This window comes from Lepisosteus oculatus, chromosome 22 (genome assembly GCF_040954835.1).
Source record: "Lepisosteus oculatus isolate fLepOcu1 chromosome 22, fLepOcu1.hap2, whole genome shotgun sequence".
Taxonomy (NCBI): Eukaryota; Metazoa; Chordata; class Actinopteri; order Semionotiformes; family Lepisosteidae; genus Lepisosteus; species Lepisosteus oculatus.
The window spans coordinates 4781432-4805244 of record NC_090717.1 but is presented as its reverse complement, the minus strand read 5'-3'; the positions used below and the strand labels follow the sequence as shown (position 1 = coordinate 4805244).

The window sequence follows — 23813 nt, the reverse complement described above, 5'->3', positions numbered from 1 at the left end:
TAATGTTCTATTTAAAAAAATAATGCAAATTAAATAAAGCTTAAAAGGCTGCATTGTTTACATGTTAAATGTCTCTGTTTCCTCTTTATGGTCCACATAAAGATTGATATCAGATATCTGTGCAAAGATACAAAAGACTTCTAAAATAACAAACCTCAATGTAAGTCATTTTTCCTTTTCCTCCTATTGACCAATATGATTTTTTTAAAGAAAGGGGCATTTTTGTTATGTATCCATTTTTAATGATGTTTCCAAATATCACCATCAATCCATTAATTCAATTTACACAGAAACTGCATTTTGCAAACAGCGTTTTAAATCTTTCCTGTCCATTTTGTAACCATTAAACACAAGGTTATACATGTTTTTTAAACCATCACAAACTGTCAGATCCAATTCATAATACTATAAAAGTCAAACTTCATGTCATTATAAACACTTTAAAAAAGTATTTTTCAATAGATACAGTATGTAAAAACTGAGCAAGCACAGATTAACATCCTTCCTTCATGTCAGTTTCATGCAGAAGCTTCACATGGCATTCAAAGGATTTCATTCCTATTAATTTCATGATACACTTGAAATCATTTTAAGTCTTGGTAATCCTAGAGATACTGCAATCTTTACTGTTGTAGTGAGTATACAATCCAAGCCCATGTAAACAAGGCTCTAAATTTGGTCAATGTCTTTCCTTCTGTATTTAGAGGTACCATTAGATTGTATTCCATCCTGTCACATCTCTGCCTGAAGAGTTTTAGGAGTCGCGACTTCTGTCTTGTCCAGGAAGGGAAAGAAATCCCTCTAGGCATTTAGAGCTCTTCGAAGAAGGCAACCCTGGATTTTGTGCTCTGCAAAGTAAGCTGGAAGACAATTAAAATTAAATGAAAATGAAAGACCTGCAAATAACATAAGAATTAAGACCATATGGACTAAATTTGAATATCTCAAATGTCAAAACAAAGCTTTAACCTCAGGCCTGCTGCTGGAACAAGTATATGCTTTGACATTTACTCAGTTTTACTTGCTTCTAAATAGGCCTAGTTTTTAAAAAATATATTTGCTCAAGGCTGATAAAATATTAATGTATACTTCCATTTTGCTTTGTACTTTTTTAGAACACCGGGAAAAACTACAGAGCTTCTTCTGGAGAACAAAGGAGGTTTTCTTCTGTTTTTGCACAAATGACTTGTGCACAGGAAAGCTTATTTCAGCCTGCAAGCCCATTAGTGTGCAGGATGTTAACTATTTTGCAGAACTTGCGGGAAAGCTTTCAGATCACTGACACATTCTTTCATCTCCTCCTCCTTCCCAACAAAAAAAAATATCACACCAAGTATATATCAGTCAAGGATTGGCGTTATCAATATTTAAAAGACAAAATCCATCCTCTAGATTTATCATCTAAATTCTACTAAAGTGGTTTCATTACATTGATAGTTCCCGTAATTGGAACCAACAGCACAACACAAATAGAAACTACGCACAAGTCCATTTAAAACTGAGGACAGAACGGAACTTCTTTACATCAAGCATGATGGGAGTTTGGAATACACTGGCATCAAGCAATGGCTGGAATAGTTTCCTCGATCAATTAGGTACTAACAAATGAGTTCAATACTCCTTTTTTATATTTTGGGTGAAAGATACTCTTAAACATTAGACGTCAGTAACTGAAGTTAATATTTAAATGTCAAAGTGCTCTGAGACCATGGGTATACCTACAGTATATTTACTTTTAGAAGTGGTTGGACTTAACTATTTTTATAGTACTGATGGCTTGCTTTTTACAGATTGTAGGTTAAAGTAGCATTCCTGGGCAATGTTTAATTTATGTTAGATTTATTTTTAATATAAGAATTGTGATAACTGCACATACAACTAAAATAGTTTTTAGAGATACGTGGAAATAGCAGCTCACTGTACCGATAAAGCACTGAGCTTTACTCTGTTAAAGGCATTGCATATTTATTTTGCTTATTCATAGGTTGTCCTGGCAGTCCAGATGTAAATAAAGAACACAGAACAAAATGATTTGCGTCAAATCCATTGTGGAATGTAGAAGTGTGGTGTGGTGTTAATCAAAATATCTGATTTCTGGGAGAGAGAGGGATTTGTGTAGTCCATGTTTACCAATCTACCTCAATTTCACGCTCGGTAGGAGGAGCTGGAGAGATGGAGAACTTGCTGAAGCGATGCTCCAAGCATCAACTCCGTGATCTCAGCTCAAGGCATTCTGTGGCAAAGATAATTATCTTGTGCCTGCCTCCAACTTGGCAGAGACTCTTATGGGGATCAATAAGGCAGAGCAACTCTGACCTGCAAGATGCTGGTAAGAGTTTTCACAGCACCTAGCTGATCAATTTTCTATCAGCTTTACTGAAAATGTAATTCGTTGTTAATCACTGGACTACGTTGTGCCAGCTCCTCTTTATCTTCTATCGATTTGGGCAGTGGGATGAAACAGTTTTCTTTTCATACTCACGTTCTGCCTAGCATTATCTTTACAGTCAGGTTTTCTGTGTCAATGATTTGAAAGGACAACTTTACCTTAGCAAGACAACTTTGGTTGCCACGAAGATGAAAAGATTTGGATTGGTTATAGGGGCTTTTCCTTGATTAGCCTTGTAAGTGATGCTAATTAATAAAAATTCTATTCAAAATTCAATATCTGCAGTCACAGTATTTGACACAGTTTGTGTAATTGTTCCTCTAAGCTTAGAGGTTTAAGTGCATGATCCATTCATTAATCTCTATAGGTCAAGGTGCATATATTAAGATTATTAAATATTCATATAATGCAATTTACTTAATTTATATTTCCAATTTATTTTTTTACTCTAAAGCTTTAAATGAGTTCATGTGGACTCCTGAACTTTATAAATCATTCTAAAGAACTTATGAGACTTATGCTCTAAAAAATTAAAACTTAAATTTGCTCATACAAAAAAGGGTTTAGAAGATGTGTAAGAGTTTTGTGTCATTTCATACGAGCACTTTATTATCAAATTGATTTCTTAACTGAATCAATTTGACACCTTTCACCAATTTTCTTTTTACTGTAAAATTAACTATACTTTACTACCTATAACATCTTCTCTTCTGTAACTGCTGATGCACACACCTATTTTAGACAGAGATAACCATAAATAAATGACAAACTACTGCTGAAAAACACATTTTATAGAAAATTCAAAGTTTGCCAACCATAGCTGAATTAACAAACACTTACTGAAAAGAAGACTGCAATATATTTAAAAGAAAAAGACTTCAATGTTCAATTTAAATATGCAGACATCCGACTACATGTTTAGTTTTAAACAAGCTGAGTAAACTAAACCATCCTGCCCAGTAATTTAACCTTAATTGCTAACGCCTGAAATACTAATGTCAGAATACTAGACTCTGGCTAAATGCAGGAAAACTGGTTCCCCTTGGGTGGGCCCCAGAAAACCAATTTTCACTGAGTAACTCTTAAAAATGACGTTTTTTTTCTGAATTTCTCTGCCCTGCCACAGATGCAACATACAATCACACAACCCAGAAGATGAGTAAGAACATGAATACCACTGCACAGCACTATCAGACACCTAGATCATTAGCTGTTGGCAATGCACTAAGCCCTAGTATACAGCTAATTTTATAGATATGGGTGGTAGCCAAAAATTGCCATCAATAGTCTCTAAATTAGGTATTTCAGCAATTAAGTGCATATTTCATCAGACTTACATTTCTCTGCCATTTCGTAATACTCAATTTCTTAAAGCTACAAAACATTGATTCCACAGGGACATAGAGACTTTTCAGAGTTTATTTTAATGCTGTCCATTTTAGCACCAAATAAAAATGCTTATGGTAGAAAATCTCTCTAATTTTTAATACTAATTTGTGCATGGCTTAGAACACATTCACCTATCGCTGAGCACATGGCATAGCAATATCTCATCATCCTGTCAAAAACATTTTTTTTTAAAACAAAGAGCAAGCTTCACTGTATCCTGCAGGTTCATGATGAGGTGAAGGAGTCTGACTAGGTGATAAGATCAATGCAATGCTCCCCATAGACACTTAGGCAAGGAGCTGCAGCCTCTAATAACAGGAAATATTAATGTGGAGATAATCTTCTTCTGGTGTAAAATCTCTGGTTACAGCCATGCCTGGCACAAGTCCAGTTCCAGTCAGCTTCTACATCAACCATTAATCCCCCTCAGGTCCAACCTGAAAAACTCATCCCTGTGGTTCAGTTCAGGACTGCTGCTATCATTACTGTGCCACAATTACCACCGGGTGTACCAAAATTCAAGTCGGCCTCAAACGTTCTCAGACTTTTCCATTTGCACCTTTCGATTTAATTATTTAGTATTAAACTAATTTACATTTTCACAGCATATTTCTTTAATCTAATGCACAAGAGCCGTTACATTAGATCACTTTTGGATGCCATATGCTTTCACCACATCCAGGATTCCTGTAAATTGATGGACACAGGTCATGTTGACCTGAGAGTAAAAAATTCCCTGCATTGAATACCCATTCAATATTCTGTGTTCTCCTGCCACTCAATATTGGCCGACTCAAGCATAGTACAATTTAGCTGTGGCCCTGAAGCTTGAATCTCATTAGAGCTAGCCTAGCAAAATCCCAGCATACCACAAACATAATTCTGTGCTCAGCACTTTTAATACGGAAGCTCTTTTTAATATTAAAATAATTGTTAATATTTTATAACCTTGGGTTACAATACAAATTAATTGAACTCTAAATGTGATTTTTATAAATTAACTTTTAGTGTTAGAAATGCCATATATTTTTAGGTCAGCTCTTTCTGAACTCTTTTGCTTATATATTTATGTTTGATTAATTTCATTTTCACTCTAATACTCAAACTTAATTGCAAAAAATAAATTAAAACTAAGCTCCTTATGGTATGTCTACAGTGGTCTTCCTTGTAATCTGTTTCTACAAAATAAAAGCATAAACTCAAACAAACACCATCTATCAGGTAACTTTAGGCATTTGTATTGATCCATGCAGCAAAATTCTATTATATATTAGTCTTTCATATGTCACTTTAAAGAATGAAATGAGAGGTAATTTTACATTCCCATTTCTTAAAATCGTCTATGGTGACAGGAATTTAAAAGCTCTTTAGCTAATGAAAACCTTTAAAACCTCTTGATTACAAGCAAGCAACATTTATAAAACATTAAATACTTTTACTAGAATGCACTGCATATGAAAAAATCAAGTATGGCAGTAGAGTACATTTTTTTAAAAAAGCACATTCCAAATATTTCACTTCATGTTGTATTCTAGTTTTCAGAGATGAACTTGCTGAAGTACCTTTTTAAAGTTGCTCTGCTTGCTGTTCCCTTTCTCTGCATTCTCATTGTGCAAGATGTCTAAGGGAGTCTCTCTCTCCTTGAGTTTTAAAGACTCAATCTCCGTTTTCAGCTCATTCAGCTGCTCTTGCAAATGTTTACTCTTCTCCATGTATTCCACTCTGTAAAGGCAACAAGCACTGGGTGAGTGAGCGAAATGAACTGTCAATGTTAAACCTTTAAATAAGCCTTTAGATGAGACAGTATTGAGATGAAGTTACTAACAATGAATTAGCAACAACAAGCCATTTTGATTAGCTTCCTTACATGTTAAGCACCACTGCATTGCCTGCATTCTATTCACAGCTGTAATTTTTTTAAATACCTGCAGATTTGCAGGTCTCTTCAGTCCTTTACCAGCTCAAGACCTGTGCCAGAGTGTTAAAGTGGGCACATTAAGCTGCCACTATCCTGATGTAATTCTCTTCCTGAGGGTTTACGCAGCTAATAATTTATAGAGACCTAGAAAGCCTGCAGAAATGTTAATGTTGAGGACCAGAATGTGGGAGCACACCTTAGTTAGTAGTATAGAAAAATAAAAAAAAGAATGAGCTACTGATACAAGCTTTATATACAAATGTTACACACCACTGCTTTTTGGAGCTGCATTTGGCAGAAGAGTTAAAATGGTCCACTTTACTGGGACAATTCATCTTTTCTCTAATGGCTTAACCCGCTGAAGACAATGAAAACCTAAGACCCACAGGTGGGATCACTTGCTCCAGACCTTAAACTTACTTCTCTTTCTCGATCTCCATAGACAGACGTTTCATGTCGGTATCTTTGAAATCGAAGGTGAGGTTCTCGCTGCTGAAGTTGAAGCTGGGTATGTCAGGTGGCATGGCATTGGCAGACGAATTTGCCGGCTACAACAGGAAGACAAAAGGAAGAAAACAAACTCCAACTTCCAACATTAAAACACTTAACCACAAGCATTGAGGCTTCAATACTAGCTCTCAAAAGACCATGGTAGACAGGCGTTTGATTTAACCTTGTAAACGATATTGAATGTACAGCCTGCCCACACTGAAGGAGACTTCCAGGAGGCATGTGTTGAGCTTACTGTGTATGCAGACTTGCTAGTGATTTCCAGCAGCTTGTGTTTCGCCCGGCGCTCGGACTCCCGAGCCTCCTGCAGATCCTGCTTCAGTTGCTCTGCCTCCTTGGCTCTGTGAGACACCAATGGGAAACAGAGAAAAGTGTTTGTAATTTACAAACAGATTTACAGTTCATTTGAACTTGCAGTATATTGTATGTGTTACATATACATATAAACAGCATAAGTTTATGGTCCCTGAACAAAACAGAGGTATCTCTTAACACATGCCCTGCAACCATTCACACCCCACTGAGGTCACTAAACCCATGCAAAGATCATGCTGTATCTCTAAGTAAAGGTCTTTAGGCTGCCTTCCTGTCTATGTACCTTCTCTCTGACTCCTCTGCCATTTTGAGAGCCAGCATCTCTGCCTCCAGCATTTTCTGCTCCATCAGCCTCTTCTCCTCCTCACTGCGAATGGCTGTCACTTTTATCCGCTGCATCTCCTGCTCAGCCTCCGCTGCCTTCTGGGCCAGCAGCTTGGCCTCTTCCTCTGCGATCTGGGCTTTCTCTGCCAGCAGGTCCGCAGTCTCCTCTGACCTCAGCTGAAGGGAGCAGGACATGTCAACAACTGAGGAATAACAGCAGCTTTGATGAAACTGGATATCAATATGAAAGGTCAGCAATAGAGCAAAATCACTTCAATTTGCAAGAAAAGACCAAATGATTATACCTCAGAAATCATTTGCCTGATCAGGAAGCTCTGCATGGTTTTCCATTACAATGCATTGAGCATTACATACAGAGCCAAGTTTCTCCTTCTTTCATAACTGTTTAACATGTTGACAGAGAAACAAATTGTATTGGCTGCCACAGTGTGTGTTGGTCTTCAAAACCACAGCACATTTACACACCAACATGCAGTTTAAGTTTTCTGTACATGTGATCACTTGCAAACATTTTGCAAACACCTTTAAGGACTGCATTAACATGGCGCTCACACACTGCCATTGCTGAGCGGCAGATTGGTTTTTCCTGAACAGAGGGGAGCTCACCAGGGCCTCATTGGCCATCTGTGCTTCGTCCTGCAACTGGAGCAGCCTCCTCTCCAGCTCGTCTCGTGCCCTCTCTGCCTCTTCCCTGAGATGCTTCTCGCGGGCCAACCGCTGGCGCTCCATCTGGAGGAGAGAGAGAGAAAAGAGCATCCTCTCACTCTGTAAGCCTTTCTGCTTCTGACAGTTCACTCCACAGAAGTAACAGTCTTGGAAGTCTTGTCCAGGGTACCAGCAGAACTGGGCGAGCTTCTTCTCAAGGTGTCCTGAGGCACATCTAGAACTGCAAGCCCCTGCAACGATAAACCTCCTGCGTGCACACACATGCATACATACATTAGCCTTATAAATGTCACGGCACCTGTCCTTCATTCATAAAAGGCTTTGACTTTCTAAATATGCCCTCAAAATCCTCACGAAGACATTTCATAATGAGCTAATGCACTCTTAGAAAACCGCTTGTGGTTTGCAGTACTGAGCTGACCCCCTATCCCACCTGCTTCCTAGCCTTTTCCTCTCTGGCCTGAGACTTCATCTGCTGAACCTCCAGAGAGTCCACTTTTCTCCTTCTCATGAACAGGTCATGGTTCCCAATGCAAAGCTGGAGAATCTGCAAGGATAAAAGTCACCAGAAGCTAAACAGTTAAAAATAAATTGGAATTAATAGAAACACACACATTTATAGTAATAGACTAGCAGACATTTAATATTGGCACCCCAAAACTGATAACTAATCTAAGTGTAGAAAGGTATTAAATTATTGTTAAATTAAAAGGTTGATAAATTATATTCATTTGTCAATAATACAATTTCTGCATTTGTGGAATGGTAATCCATTTTATCATCCGGATCCTCTAGTGCACAAACTAATACAAGAAAACACTGCTTTGTACTAACTATTTCTGGGTTTTACAAAATGTGGATCTACTAGCAATTACCACATGCCAAAATGTGAGATTCCTCACCATTTTCCCATCACCACTACCAGGTATGTCTTCATGATAAAAGTAACTTTGCATTTAAAAACAACTGTCTTCTCCCAAGAATAATCGGCACCTAGAAATTCAATATACAGTACCTCTGTACTATCATGGCTCTAATTCATTTTTGTCCTCACATAGTTTAAGTACTCACCAACTTATTGACTCTTAATTTTGAAGAGTTAAACTTAAAAACATCTGTCTTCTTGTCCAAGGGCTTTATTGCAAACTGAAAGGAAATGAAGAAAAGGTCTTTTTCATTGGTTTTCTATATGGCAGCAGGCAATTGTGCAGTGTGTGGCCATATTTTTTTCGAATCTTTCAAAAAAGCAATAATACCTCTTTATCACTGTAGGAAATGTTGCGGATTTCATTCCAGGGAAAGGAGATTTTGGGAGTGAGCTTGTTTTCTGGATCATATATATGAAGACCCAAAGCATCCACTCCTAGCAGCAAATCAGTTCCCTTTTTGTTCTGTGAAAAAAATGCAGAAATGATAAATGAGGTGTCATTACTCAGAGCAGGATTTTCCACAATCAAGACAAGGACAAAGGTGGTCTAAAACAAAGAGGAAGGTGACTGTTTTCAATTCCATTTAAAATACACTCATCAGATTGCACTGCTTGTTGAAATATTTTTACACTTACTAACCGACATATGGCTACCCGATAGGAGGAACCCAATTACATGACGTCAGTGATGTTACAGTACATTTAAAGTATGTAAAATTCTTACAAAAGCTTCTACATCTAGAAGTACAATCAGAGTGTACTGAAACAGCTACCTGAATATCAGGTTTAGCTTGGACATCCCATAGATTTGTGTATCATCTGCACAGAAACGGTCATTCAGACCACAGAATTTTAGTATTTCACCAAGAAGAATGATACCAATACTAAGCAGCAGAGGGCCCAGAAAGACATTTTGTGAGGAGCAAAACCAATATTTAAATCAAGTTCAATAAACTGCATGAGTGAAACAATAAAAGAAGCTGAGAGGATAAAGAACATTTGGTCCTAAGACATAATGTTGCCATTCATATGATGTTTATTATTTCCCAGAACAAGCCTCCTGCCTCTTAAATTTACAGTATTGTACAAAGAGATTTAATGACAATTCTGACCTCTACTGTCAGAATACATCAGTGAATGTTGTTAAAGAATGTCTCACCCTAATGAAAAAGTAGTTAACTCCATACATCTCTAGGTCCTGGGCTATCTTCAAATACTCCATCTCTGCCTCATCCCTTATAAAAAGAGAAACAGAATATAGTGCACCAAGCTTGAGTATGAATTCCCACCCTTATGCTCATATGTCATTTGTAGTGAATGTAATCTTTTACGCATTCAGATAAGGAATTAGAACTGCTATATAGAAGCTTAATTCACTGCTGATTTCATCCTTAACACACTGCATGTGTGCCTCAAGTCACACATTTACAACATTTAAAACAATTGGACAGTTAATTCTCCCAGTCCCTATCTCATTGCTTAATCTAAGACATTTCTCTTTTAAAGTGTTATTTTGTATTCAATTTTCACTGTTCTCCACAAATATGTTAGATCAAACAAGGTTCATTTCAATATTAAAACACATTTACATTTTTCTATAACTAATATGCCTCTTATGGTCATTTTGTTAAACAAGCACAGCAATTACAGATTATATCCCTTTGGGTAAGCTACCTCCTTTAGAATGATTATTATGACAAATGAATGTCACCGCAGTATCACTGTTTTAAATATTAATGTTCGTTCCATTTTACAATTTGTACAATTTAATTAACAATTATTTTTCTCTCCCTTTCAATTGCAATTTGCATGTTTTAGACACTGCTGGTCACATTTACTCATGATTTGTTAATGCAATATAACTAAACATACTTTAAGTTCATTTAAAATATGTTTAGTAATCTTATTTGAGCAGTAATTTCCCATTTGAGAGAGTGTCATGTTAAAGACAAATCTAAGGAACTCTTAAGGCAGAAATAATGAAGGGAGTCGTTCCTAGTACAATCCTGGCAGTTTTAAGTTTTGTTTCCTGTAACTAGTGCCAGTATACAAGTGCTTACTGCTTACTTTTATTAATGAGATTAATGGGTTTTAAAGGAAAGCGTGATTGTTTGAAAAGTAAAAATGTTTTACTTCCCTCCACTCACAAATATCTAGAGGGTATAAACTGAATTTGCTGATATGAGAGACTTTACACACTTGCAAATGACACGGTTCCTGTATTCCATACATGCAATATGCCTACACGACTGTACCTTGCTCTTCCTCTGTGTTCTGCATAACAGGCAGTAATTCTTTCTTCCCACATCTCAGGTGTCATCTGGTACAGGTTTATAACCTACAACAGAACATACTCCTCTAAATATCTGCTTTAAAAAACATAGTAAGGTACATTAACTACAACAAAGCCTATTTTGTTGCATATTCTCTAATTGTAATTACTGATGTAAAATGGAAACTCTCTGGAGTTGGTTAATTTGGCATATAGGAAACAAAAACAGGTTTTTAAAGAAAGTTCCAGAAACAAGATACACAAGATAGAACACAAGCACAAATGCCTTGATCTGCAAAGTAATCTCTTCAATTAGATTTTTACCTACAACATTTAAAGCAGTTTGTTGCGGAAAAGGTGTGCAAGTCTATTAAGAATTTTAAACTGAAAACAGACATACTGTACTGTGCATAGGGGTGGCTGGGTGACGCATCGGTTAGTATTGCCAGGGCTGGTGCTCCGATTCAATTCCAACAGATTATGGAACAGCTTCTCCTGTACTTCCAGGATGCTAAACAGCCGAGCTGCAGTCAATATCAGCAAATCACCCTAACGGTCACTGATAAATGGTCAGGGTCACATGGACATGTACTAAGATCACTTTATTGGCCATATACAATTTCTTGTATTAGGAATTTGTCTTTTCACATATAAGGGTGTGTCTGACTGTTTGGGGGTAGAGAGTTTTGAGTGAGTGGTTGTTGTAGGTTTAGTTATGTTATTTTGTTGAGGGATTTAAGATAAGACCACTTTATTGGCCATATACAATTTCTTGTATTAGGAATTTGTCTTTTTCACATAGCCCAACTTGCTCTCCATGAGACACACAGACAGGGAGAGAAGCTGGGGGTCAGAGTGCAGGGTCAGCCATTTATACGCCGCCCCTGGAGCCGTTGGGGTGAAGGGCCTGGCTCAGGGGCCCAACGGAGTAGGATTCTCTACCGGCCGCGGGATACGAACCGGCAACCTTCCAGCTACAGGCACAGATCCTTAGCCACAGAGCCACCACTCCACCACATTGTATACACCTTGGATATAAAGCAGTTCTATTCATATTGAGGTTTACTTCATTTCGTCTTTTTTTTATTCAATCTTTATTGTGTTATTTATTATGTAATTTTATATTGTAACTTTTAACTCAGGTAATTTTTATTGTAGTCCTCTGTTGAGCAATTTCATTGACAGCAATTACTGCTGTACACTGTATTGATGTGCATTTGATAAATAAACTTTGAACTTGTGTTGAGTTTGTATGTTATCCCTGTGGTCACGTGGGTTTCCACTAGATTTCATCCCACAGTCCAAAAACATGCAAGTAGGTTAATTGACTTCTGGGAAATCTGGCCCTGGTGTGAGTGTGTGCGTGTCTGTGTTTGTGTCTGCCTGCCCTGCAATGGACTAGCATCCTGTCCAGGGTGAATTGGAAGAAGTGGTTAGAAAATGGATGGATAGTTGGAAACTTAGCCGAGTTGGCAGCTCACCCTTTTTGGTAGCAGCTCTTCTTGAGCTAAAAACCCAGGCTTGTGAACATTTGGATCATAGTCTCCATACTGCAAAATAAATCAGAGGGCTTTTTAGTTCCATTCAATAATCATCAAGGGAATTAAGAAACTAGGAGAATTCTCCAAACTTTATAATGTTATAGACAAATGATGTGGCAGTCATAATAACTAATTAGCAGTGGTGATAATGCATCATTATTAGAATGATGGCGATAATGATTACTATGAGCTCTACTGTAACAAGAAAGACAAAACCACACCTTATGTGTCAGTTTCAATATAAACAAAATCTATTATTTTAATTCTTGGACACAGTCATCCCATCATCATTCACAGAACACATTCTACAAAATCCCTTTCATTACAAAGTCACTCTTCCGCATCACATCATAACCACGTTACTTCGTAAAAGGGTCCTGGATAAGTTCAACAAGATACATGGGGGGTGATCCAAAACTAATACGGTCAGTCTTCCATCCCAGGAAACTGACAATGAAATGTTTTAAGTACGTATTAAACTCCTGAGGCTTTAGATAATAGTCTCATTAAATCAAGCTGTCTGGGATTTTTATAATATGATCAATCACTCATGCCGGGATGTGCTCAGAATAATATCTGTGTGAGCATGACTTCTCTGTGTGGCGAAGCATAAGGACTTCAGATGACTAATAAAAATAAAAATGGTAATGAATTTTGCATGCAATAAATATAGCATTCGCCACAACTGCAAGGAAGTAAATTCTGACTTTTCGGTAGAATGGCTTGTCTTCTTTCTTCAGAGTTGTGAGGAAAGGGTTCAGTCAGGCTTCATCTAGTCATTCTCAATTCAGACAGACATCATTGGTGGTTTGAGTTCTCCATAATACTTTCAGCAGATGGTTATAGGCATATGCCCTTGAATGACTACCTCAAAATTCTACACTACATGCTTTCTCTTTGAGATAGGATTGGGAAACACAGCTGATTATTTCCCATTTTAATATCAATTAATTGAGCAAGACCAGCTGAGTGACCTCCTCTCATGCACAGACTGCCATATGGTCTTCTGTAATTCTGTTATCATCTTTGTTAGCTAGTACTGTGAGTACCAGGCGTCTGTTTCCTTTAACTAAATAAAAGGAAAACCAAGCTACTGTTTGATAGGGATGGAAAGAAATGTATTTTCCTGACATTTTGCAGACTGCCAGTGGATAATGTTTATTACACCAAGGAACCTTGAACTTGTATAGGATGCTGGTCACCATTTCAAAGCTCAGGTTTCCTATGTAGTTGTGTAACCACCATTATTTTCAAGCTTTTGTATGGATTTTGCCTTCTAGGCCTCTTTCCTGATGTGTGAAACACTGTGGAATGGCTCTGCCAGATGGCAACACACAAGATGAATTTTAATCATTTGTTTTCACGTCTAACTGTGCGACCCAGAATTAGAGTTGCCACCTTGTCTGCAGTGGAATACTTCTGCCGGTATTAAATCACACAACTGCAATCCTAACTATAAGCTGCAATGATGCAAAAATATCACAGCTGAATTTATTTTTCCTGTAATTGAGCACAGCTGAGCCTGACAGCTTAGTACATCCCCTCCATTACTGAAACATGATGCGGTTTGAGACCGTTGTTTGTAAATTTCCATGCTTAACAGCTCAACAAACTGATAAAGGGTAATGTGAGATTTACTTCATAGGAAAGCAATGAGTGATTGGCGGAGCCAATTATTAGACGAGGTAACAGCAAGGGCATCATTCTGACTAGCGAGCAGGACTCCAAACTCCAGACAGGAAGGCTGTGGGTTCACATACCCAGATGAAGACACTGCTGCATTCGTTAGCAATCGTTTACCAATATTGTTCCAGCCAACTAAGATGTATAAACAATTATCAACCATATAAGAACTGAACATTCAAATTACTTGTACCATAATACCAACAAGTGTTCTTATTCAAATGGCAAGACTTAAATCGTTCTCATAAAGTTAGAGGGAATTACTATTTTTCACCTAATTCAGTAGGTGCTATATAGATAAATGATTACAGGTAAACTATGATGCATTTCAGTTTTTTAATGCAACTTTAGACCTCCCTAGACTCAGCTAACACAAGTGCTGAACCTATAAGTGATACAGTAAATCAAGTTTCTGCCTGTATTGTTCAGTCTTCAGCACATTTGCATCTTGTATACCAGACAGTCTACACCAATGCACAAACCGAGAGCCTTGCTGCTGTCTGTGAGCCAGAGGCTGAACAGTGGATCTCTTCTGACTCCTCTGAAAAAAACTTCCACATGCTGAGCAGCTTCCTACTCAACTGCAGTGACACACATCACTGCGCCTCAAATTGAAGGAAGTCTTGGCTCACATCTAAAAATGAAAAAGTACAGATTCCCCGGAGGAGCAGGAAACGTCAGTAAATAGATCGCATTCTGAAGTTACAAACCCCATTGATTGCGGTCAAGGAAATTGATTTATATATACATGTGTACAGACTGCCCGGACCAGAAAAGGCTTTTGTTGTTCCGTTGACATGATTGACCGCTTGAATACTGATCTCATCGTAAGTTTAGAGTGTTTTAAATAGGATTATGATTAATCAAATCTAGACAGACTGATTAGGGTGATTTTAACTGCAACTACTGTAAGTCAGTGATCTGTATGATTGTTTAGGTCGGCCAAGGACATAAGATAATCACAAGTTTGAGTCCTTGCTGACAATAAACTGATCCCCCAGGTCCAAGGACTCAAGATAGGAAAACCAGTTGATTTGATGCCACTTGTGGTGCCAAAGTAACTCCTGCTGCAGGTGACAGGTGTAGCCATATCTAGATAGCTGGGGTTGAGATCAGTGTTATTGTGCTTAATAGCTCAACTGCCTCCACTTATTCAATTCATCAGACAAAATGCCGTTCCTACAGCAACACGGTTCAATGCTACAGAGCAACGAATAGGCTAAATAAAAACATGATGCATCAAAAAAGATCCCAAACTAAAGGAAACAAAGTTTCAATTCACATTTCTTTCCAATACTGACTGGAAAAAAACAATATAGACTTTATAATAATACAGTATTTTCAAATTCACATTTTCTTCTGGAACACTGCCAAACAAACATTTCCTCGTGTGTGATCAACAACAAACTGAATCAACTGATTTTGACCTTAGCAGTCTATCTGCTCACCAGACTTTTTGTCCTGCTAGTTCCTTACAGCAGTTTTTTGTCTTAAAATCCTCTTTGGTGCATAAGTGGTTTTGCTACCATGAATAGCTTGAGGTTAAAACATTACAAGTGTAATTATAATGATGCATGCTGCATCATTTGTCATTTGGAAAGAAAACACATTTCTGAATCAGACACAAATTGAAAAGCTAATTGATTCAGAATCCTGACCTTGCTCTAGAGTGAAAGACTGACCTTGGCCTGGACAGCATAGGAGGCCAGGAGAACAGAAGCCTCAGGAGGGCAGTAGATTTCTTCATCGAGTATCTGCTTCTTCACCTAAATGAGATTGAAAATTTTCAAAGCATTTGATGGCTATGAGTCTAAAGGCACAAACAACCCATTATTCAGTGTTTATAGTGCAATTTCACAAGCTGCAGACAGGGGGACTATATAATATCTCTTCATTTTTTTCTGCTTGAAAACATAACTAGTTTGTTATAAGAAAGAAAATCAAGGTTACTCCTCCCTATGCATATTTGTAGGCTAAATTACTGTCACTTTGCTGAATGGCATCATTTGTAATAGCACATTTTTGTATTTCAGTGGAAGGACTTTGTTAAATAGCATGGGGGAAAATCAAATTGGTATATAGGTATAAACAGTAGGTGGACAAACTGTCAAAAAAACAGCATTCTTGCTAATGCACCACAATAAGCAAGAAATACTTTGAAAAGACACATGAATTAGTTTTGCATTGACAGACCTATAAGACCTGCTGTCAGGAATAATGCACTGAAGAAGAACCTTATATGACACTAGACTGCTCTCTCGTATTTCAAAGCACTCTGTAAATGCAGTCCCTGAATGTGTCAGATGGTACCGCTCGTTACTATAGGTGCACAAAAAAAGATAGACAATAAAGATCTGGAGAGGTATTCAGAATCTTTCCTTCTGCCCTACACATTAGCTTCTATATTTTCTACCAGTTTTACTCAGCACTGTTCAACACACTACACAGTTCTAGTGACAAGACCCTAATATTAAACAGAAGAACATCTGTAATGTCAGCTTGTGTATTAAAAACATTTGCATGTCGGCTCTGAAGCTGACAGTTAATGGGTAAATCATTTCTGGTAATTCATAACTTCAAAATTCATAATACAAATAATGCATGTAAATCTGGGTTTTTCAAAATGCTGTTTTTCCAGTGTAGCTTATTTGTTCAATAAACAGCATTGATTAATATCCATTATTTCTAACACAATGTCTACCCTTTAAATATGCAAAACTGGAAACCCTCAATGGGGTGCCTAACACCAGATTTGACTGTAGCTTCTCATTTAAACATTGTTTACATATATTGTATCTCCGATATTCATAAAAATGGTCAGCAAAAAATGAAAACCCTAGAAAAAATCGTGCCACCAGAGAATCACTTTGAAGCTGTGCCAGACGCAGACTGTTTGAACTGGCTGACTATTTTGAGTCCCTTTTTGTATCTTAAATGCAATTGGCGTGTTTGAGGCTAAGAGCACCAGTGGTTTAATGGCAGACAGCACCATGGGAAAGGAAAAATCACCCAAGAGGAAGCTAATGGACAGGAGAGGGGTAAAATAAACTCTTTTCTGACAAAAGATACAATCATTTTAAAGCGGCTGCTGCAGAGCATAATTCCCACCCATCTCTGGTGTCTTCCCTGATGAAAGTAAATTAATCTGAAAGGCAGTGGTCCACATTTAGGAAATTTTGAACCTTCAGTCCGCTTCAATATTTGTTTATGCCTCAGAGGCCTGTACAAAAGGAGAACTTATGTTTTAAGTTGTCCCTTAATGGCTCAGGAAAGGTTCTCATTACGGAATCTGAGCAGAAACGATGTCTGTCTAAATCACCTTGAGTATAAGTATTGTTTTGTTGGCAATTGAAAGATATGCGGCTTAACTGTCAATTTATACAGTAAGTGCACTTTTTCTTTTTAAATGGTACATACACTCTTGTTAATGGAGAAGAGCAGAACGATACAGCTTCTGCCTCATTTAAATAAATGCCTTTTCCTTGGTATGGAACTGATTTGATACAGTTTTAGGAGAACCAACTTGATATTTTGTATTACAAAACTGCCCTGGGGGATTTACGCCTGTGGAATTTAGTTTGTTCTGGATAAACTAAATGGTTGGGTATTAACACTTAGCCGTGAAACACTCTGACTTAAGAGCAGCCTGCTGCGGCATTAAGGATAAATCATCTCTGTATCTCCTGGACAGATTGCATTTAATTAAATCTCAGATGCCTTTCATTACATATCACATGTGAAAAAAATGCATTGACTGTATCTCTATTAAAGCTTCTGGGAGATGACCAAGTGGTGAAACATTTGAATACCTTAAATCAGACCTAATTTATACTCTACATCCAGTTATCAACATATGTCTGATCTCAGTTTCACTGTTGACCCACTTTCAGATTCTTGCTATTTTTCCATTAAAATAATATAACTGCTGTTTTGACCAACCGATATGACGAAGTGCTTAAAGAAGTCAAAATAGTTAGACAACCAGGCAGTTGCTTAAAGGTTCTGCATTAATGAAATCCACAGATGCATTATGACAGACTTTTATAACCTGCTTTCAGCTAACTAGTTGAACTTTACACTTTAAAAAAATCCCATTAAACCACTCTACAGCTCAACGCCAACATTTCCAACAAGCCTATTAAGAATGTATATATACACATTTAAAAAGAGGAAGGCATATCACAGAATGATTTATTTTGGCTTGCAGATTTTCTGTATCACTGGAACTGACTTGCAGTATAGAACTACTGTTCTTGTTTAGAAAACAAAGAGTTTGATTTAGAAAACAAAGACATGACTCAAATGCAATACTGTGTTAATCTGATGGCCCCTGAAACCTAATTAGAACATACTTTCAATTTAATAAACTTCAGCATCATTTTGTAATGAAGCCCCATTCCCTTAAGGGAAATACCCTTCCTAGCCAACCAAGAAATTCCCCAGAGTATTTGTATGCAAGAAAGAGTGAATTCCTGTATCATGCTACATTGATTCCTCTTCTCTGTACACTGGTAGTGAGATTATTGATCAGCTTCATGTATGAATTAAACAGGCCAAAGTGAAACCATGACCCCAGCAGGTAACATTCTGCAGAACCACTCAGAATGCAAAACGACAAGTTCTTTCTTAAGTCAAAAATGGTTCAGCAGTTTAATGGAAACTAGGATATATGTACACATTGTTCACTGTACAAATTCATGTAAGAGCAGGCATCCAAAAGAAATCAAAGTATACATAAATGACTAAATATATTGGCATATATGGATTTATATATACACATACTAACACTGGACAGTAGGCAACGTACTATGTAAAACAGGTCAGCAACACTAGGTAGCTTTTATTGCTTTGAACCAGTCCATATCGATTTCTGTTAAACAGCAAGACAGCCTTTTAACTTTCGGTCATTTTCAAGATAAACGGTTAGTTTCTCACATAGCCCAGCCTCTACTGAAAAAATAAATAAATAAAGAGTCGATATTGCATGCCTCTCTTATCACAGAAATATAAACAAAAAACTTAAACATCTGTACATTTCAAATATTGTTACATGAAGAGAACCACAGAGCTCACATTCGCATATGGGTCTGTATTAGTTTATATTGTTCATTATAAAATGAATGAGTAAATGCAAAAATATGTTTCCAAACCATTATGTATACATTAACTGACTTTAACTTAGACATAAAAGGCCTAGTTTGGATTTGAATTGCCCAACTGTCATCCTGTAAATGAATTGAATGAACTGGAAATATGGAAAAAAGTAAAAAATATGGAAACAACAGCTGTTCCGGTTTTATTGTCAGAAGTGTTATCCTCAGTTCACCCAACATTAGGACCTTGATTTTCCTTGTCTTGTTTCTAATAAGGGCCATGGTATATGGGAATAAGAGAAAGGAAGCCATACATTCATTGCTCTGGAAATAATCTTGTTTGATTTGTCATCTGTCTGCTGGTTTTTCCCTTTTTTGCCTTAGGGCTCTAAAAACCTTTGAGCCTCCTGGTTTGAAAGCATGGACTAGATCAGATCTGTCAGTGTATTTTAGCTTTATTTATCATCCCATCTCCAGCAAGCGTCTGTGATGCAAGCAATATGAAAGATGGTAACAAGAAAGGAAAACTCATTTTTATTAATAACAGCCTGAGACTGAATGAATAAGCATGGGCTCTTCCTGATGATAGAATTTCAAAGACATAAATAGTGCCACTCTGGAAGGGTATGGGTCAAAAAAGGAAAATTGCTAGCCTAAGATGAGAAGCACTAAAATGTGTTGATAATGGAATGGTTTAGCTCAAAAGTTTTATTTGTTTTTGACTAAATGCAAAGCATGTTTTTTTCATTTGAGTTAAAAATTTTGGTAACTTTGTAGCAAAATGCAAACTTAATTTGTAAATGAAAGACCACCATCACCAACCTGAAGGAAGAACAGATGTTGTGTGATTTCCTGCACAAGCTCTTCTTCTGCGTTTTCTGGATAGAATTTAGCTAGGAAATTGAAGGTGATTGGTTCTTCCTTTGGCACATCATGGTCCAAGACCTGCATTAGCAGTGGAAACATGTAATTCATATAAAATATTTAGTAAGAAAAAGCTTGAGGAGGTTTTGGGCATATTTTCCTGATCAAGACAGAAGCGGTTCCATTCAATACCTCTAGGTGAGGGATCTCCAACCCTGGATCTGAACAGTATTTAGCCTCTCCAAGACTATGGTTGAAAACGTACATTATGTCTGACTCAGCTTTTCGTTTTCACAACCCAAAGTTAAAGAGAAATGCTGCGAGATGAAGCTTGTCCCCATGTGAGAAATAAAGAGTTGACGACTGCCTGATCCTCCAGTTACAGTAGTCACCAAGGGCTGAAACTGCATAATAGTTCAGATTAAATTAATGCAGGATTAAGTAAGAAATCTTACATGTAACAGCCTTCACATACTTCCAATTATTAAATTGCATAATGAAATGTCAGAAAGACACTTTAATTCGATCATGAGGGAAATAGAAGCAGCCAATATTGTGGAATATGAATAGTTTTAGTAAAATGAGTTCTTCCATAACAAATAGTTTTAGAACAAAATGTGTCACCTTGTACCTCAGCCCATGCTCTTGCAGTGTCCAGTGGGAACATAAAACTAGTTGAAAATAGCATCTGGAAACAGGTGGGAGCACTTAAAGGAGTATATAAAAAGGCCTCTTAAGTGACAGCACCAGAGGCTGTGACTGAATATTTAAATTTGTTTTAACACACATGCTGAAAAGAGCAAGGCTTTTGGCTAAGAGGTGAAGGAGGAGCAGATTCATTAACCCACTAGTGGCTGTATGTCTTGAAAACATCTGCATCCAAGGAATCCAGTGCGGAGGTTGTGTGCTTTGCTTTGAGACAGATGAAGGGTCAGGCCTACCTTCTTGTCCATTTTTAGCCAGGCCACAGTATCCTTCACTTGATACTGAAACCCAAAGAACCAGGTCTCCCTGAGCCCCAGTGTCCTGCAAACCAAATCAAACAGGTCCTTCCCTTTCCATTTGACCTGCAAGAGAGGAATCCAAAAAACAGCAGGAGAGGGGTCAGCCAGAACACCCATAAAACAGCAGTTCTGTCATATTATTTGTGCTGTTCAGGAACTTCACCAGATGCATTCCTGTGTATTGGCCAGCTAGCACAGCACACAACAAAGGCAACTTCATCAAAGCTTGGAGTGGACAGAGATGCGCTGTGCCACACATTCTGTACCAGCTGTACAAAATACTAATGACAGTCAACACCCACACCGATGTCTTTGTAATGATTCTCTGGGCCTCTATAACTGCTTTCACATTTTCTATTAACAGACAATCAGAGATCTGGTGCAACACATAACACTTTCACTAACTAAAGGCCTAATAAACAAGCTGAAACTGAGATCATGTATGTAATTTGTGTATCAACTAGGTGATTGAACATTACCCAGAGCCTTTTGCTAGTTGACACAAAATTTCTAACTAGCTCTTAACATTTACCTGTGATTACTACATTTGTTAACAAAGCTGACATTGCACAGCACATGAAGCAAAAAACATTTAAAAATTCACTCGCGCCATTGATTACCTCTACTGCTATTCTCATTATGTAAATCCTCTGAAGTACATTTTAAAGCTTGCGGTGAGATCCCACCATTATCATAGAATAACACAAAAAAGTAAAAACTGAAAATGGATGAGAAATATTCTAATGCAAGATGAAAGAGATTACTGCTGTGACTCATTTAGTTTTTTTATCGACAAATCTTTTATTCGGGACACGGTCAATTCACAGTATATGGCGCTAGAACTTACTTTGGATAGAAACTTAAGTGAATCTCATCCCAGTGGAAGATGAGATACATTCTCAATTAAACACAGCTTAATCTATGCCTACCAGAAAAGGGGTTACTCTGGGTCTTAAAGAAGGGTGTTGTGTGCCTTCAAAATCTTAGGAGCTAAAACAGAAAAAGAGACATAAGCTCTGATACATGACAGGAATTAAATTGTTTTTTATGTGTTTTGGACCACTTCTTTAAAACATGTACAGTTTAAAGTAGAAACCAAGACCTGCTGTATTTTTATTTATGAAGGCTTCCAGGTATATATATTAGATAATCACTAGATTAAACCTTGGCTTTTTCTACCTGAGACACATACATTATAAAGAGAATAATTGCCAGTCGATCATCATGACCTGTTTATATCACCTTCTCTTCCATATCCAGATGAAATGTGTAAGTTATTTGGATTCATATTGTAAACTTTTCAAACTTGAAAATGTTGAAAAAAGGGCTCAGAGCAGCAATACTTCCTTTGTGAAAGCGGGAATATTAAATAAGGTCCCTTCGTTGGTTTACTCATTTTGTTATCCAGACAAAGTGTGCCACGAACATAAAGGAATTTAAGAAGCTGGGCATCATTGTTCCATTGTGTCTTGACAAAGCCATCACTGCTGGTGGTGTTCTACTCCAGACAGAGTGCAAACAAATTAATTTATTTCACTTTTTATGGAAAAAAAACATCTGCAAAAATTCACCATGGCCAGATAAGGGCCTTAAACCAGATAAGGGAAGGACACGAGCAATGCTGCACATCTCACAAACTAATTCAAACCAGCCAAGCTGAAACCTTATTTTGTCTCTGTGTTCTCTCCTTTTTACTCACTGGCCCTCTGTTTCTGACTCAATAATTAATCATTTCTGACCCACAACATGAATCGATTATACATTATGTTTGTTATTGATTTATGATTAAATTAACATTCAGAAAAGCTAAATTTACATAAAAAATAAAGGCAAGCTCACCGACGTCAAAGAGATCATCATTTCAGAGAGCCAACACCGGTGACTGTCAGCTCTATTATGCATAACACTTCTATATTAATTTAAATAATAGAACACACTTCTAACAAAATTTAGTTGGAAAATTACTTAATTTCAGCATTAGGATTACATGATTAAATAAACTGAAGCCTGCATTTCCTATGACTCTTCGGTGTCTTTGTATCCAGCTTAATTGGCAACTTGAGATAAAGTTCACGGGAAAGTTGCAAAAGTAAAAGGTCTGGACAGGACCAGATTTTTCAGTGTAATGCCAGCAGGAATTATCAAATTAAATGGCATAATGGTGAGTGGGCTGTAGCAAATTTAAAGAAAAGAACAATATTCAAAACTAAGCTGTAGAAACACAATACATTTAGATTCAATAGTGAACATCATCTTTGGTACACTGTATTACAGTTCGTATCACTCAAGAAAAATGTAGCTCACATATTAGGCAGTGAAATAAATGGCAAAGGCACAAACAGCACTATTTTTCAATAATGTATCTAAAGTGTTGCCTCCACAAGAAAGATTCTCAAGCTGTCTCCTTAGCTTTTAACATCCCTCCTAGCTCTGTGATGTCCTTGGAGGAGATCACAGCAGGCGGAGAAGCTAGGCTTCAGAGATTCCTCTGTAGACCTCAAACGACAAGGTTAGCCTTTCTAAAACAGAGATGAAAGCAAAGATCACAGCACTGAACATTCAAATACTTCACGTTTTGTACCCTATGCATTTTCATGTTTTTTTTTTTAGATTTCTTTCTTTTAAACATAAGAACATTAGACGGGATAGAGGTGAGAAGAGGCCATTTGGTCTTTTCAGAGGCAGATACCCAAATCCAGACTCACATCCCCCACAACCCTTTATGTAAAGAAAGCGCCTCCTGTTCTCAATTTTACATGCTCTTCCAGGTAGTTTCTATTTTTCCTTCAGGTTCTTGTTTCACTATTGGTTTCAAAGAAATCCAGGGAGTTGAAGTTATCTTTGCCTTTGAAGACTATGGATACTTGAATCAGGTCCCCTTGTAGTCTTTCCTGAC

The 23813-nt window shown here is 37.3% G+C and overlaps 1 protein-coding gene across 1 annotated transcript in view; it reads right to left on the bottom strand.

Moving 5' to 3' along the window:
• Positions 1–201: 201 nt before the first annotated feature.
• nf2a (NF2, moesin-ezrin-radixin like (MERLIN) tumor suppressor a) overlaps positions 202–23813 on the bottom strand; it is a 28408-nt gene continuing 4796 nt past the window's right edge. Inside the window, exons 2-16 of the mRNA XM_006640186.3 lie at positions 20855–20980; positions 19872–19994; positions 15639–15722; positions 12214–12282; positions 10716–10798; positions 9620–9695; positions 8789–8923; positions 8604–8678; positions 7966–8079; positions 7473–7595; positions 6805–7022; positions 6442–6547; positions 6117–6244; positions 5341–5500; positions 202–860 (exon numbers count right to left, since the gene is read on the bottom strand). Of these exons, the coding sequence (XP_006640249.1) occupies positions 810–860; positions 5341–5500; positions 6117–6244; positions 6442–6547; positions 6805–7022; positions 7473–7595; positions 7966–8079; positions 8604–8678; positions 8789–8923; positions 9620–9695; positions 10716–10798; positions 12214–12282; positions 15639–15722; positions 19872–19994; positions 20855–20980 (1671 nt within the window). The 3' untranslated portion in view covers positions 202–809. The remainder of the gene's footprint in view (positions 861–5340; positions 5501–6116; positions 6245–6441; positions 6548–6804; positions 7023–7472; positions 7596–7965; positions 8080–8603; positions 8679–8788; positions 8924–9619; positions 9696–10715; positions 10799–12213; positions 12283–15638; positions 15723–19871; positions 19995–20854; positions 20981–23813) is intronic.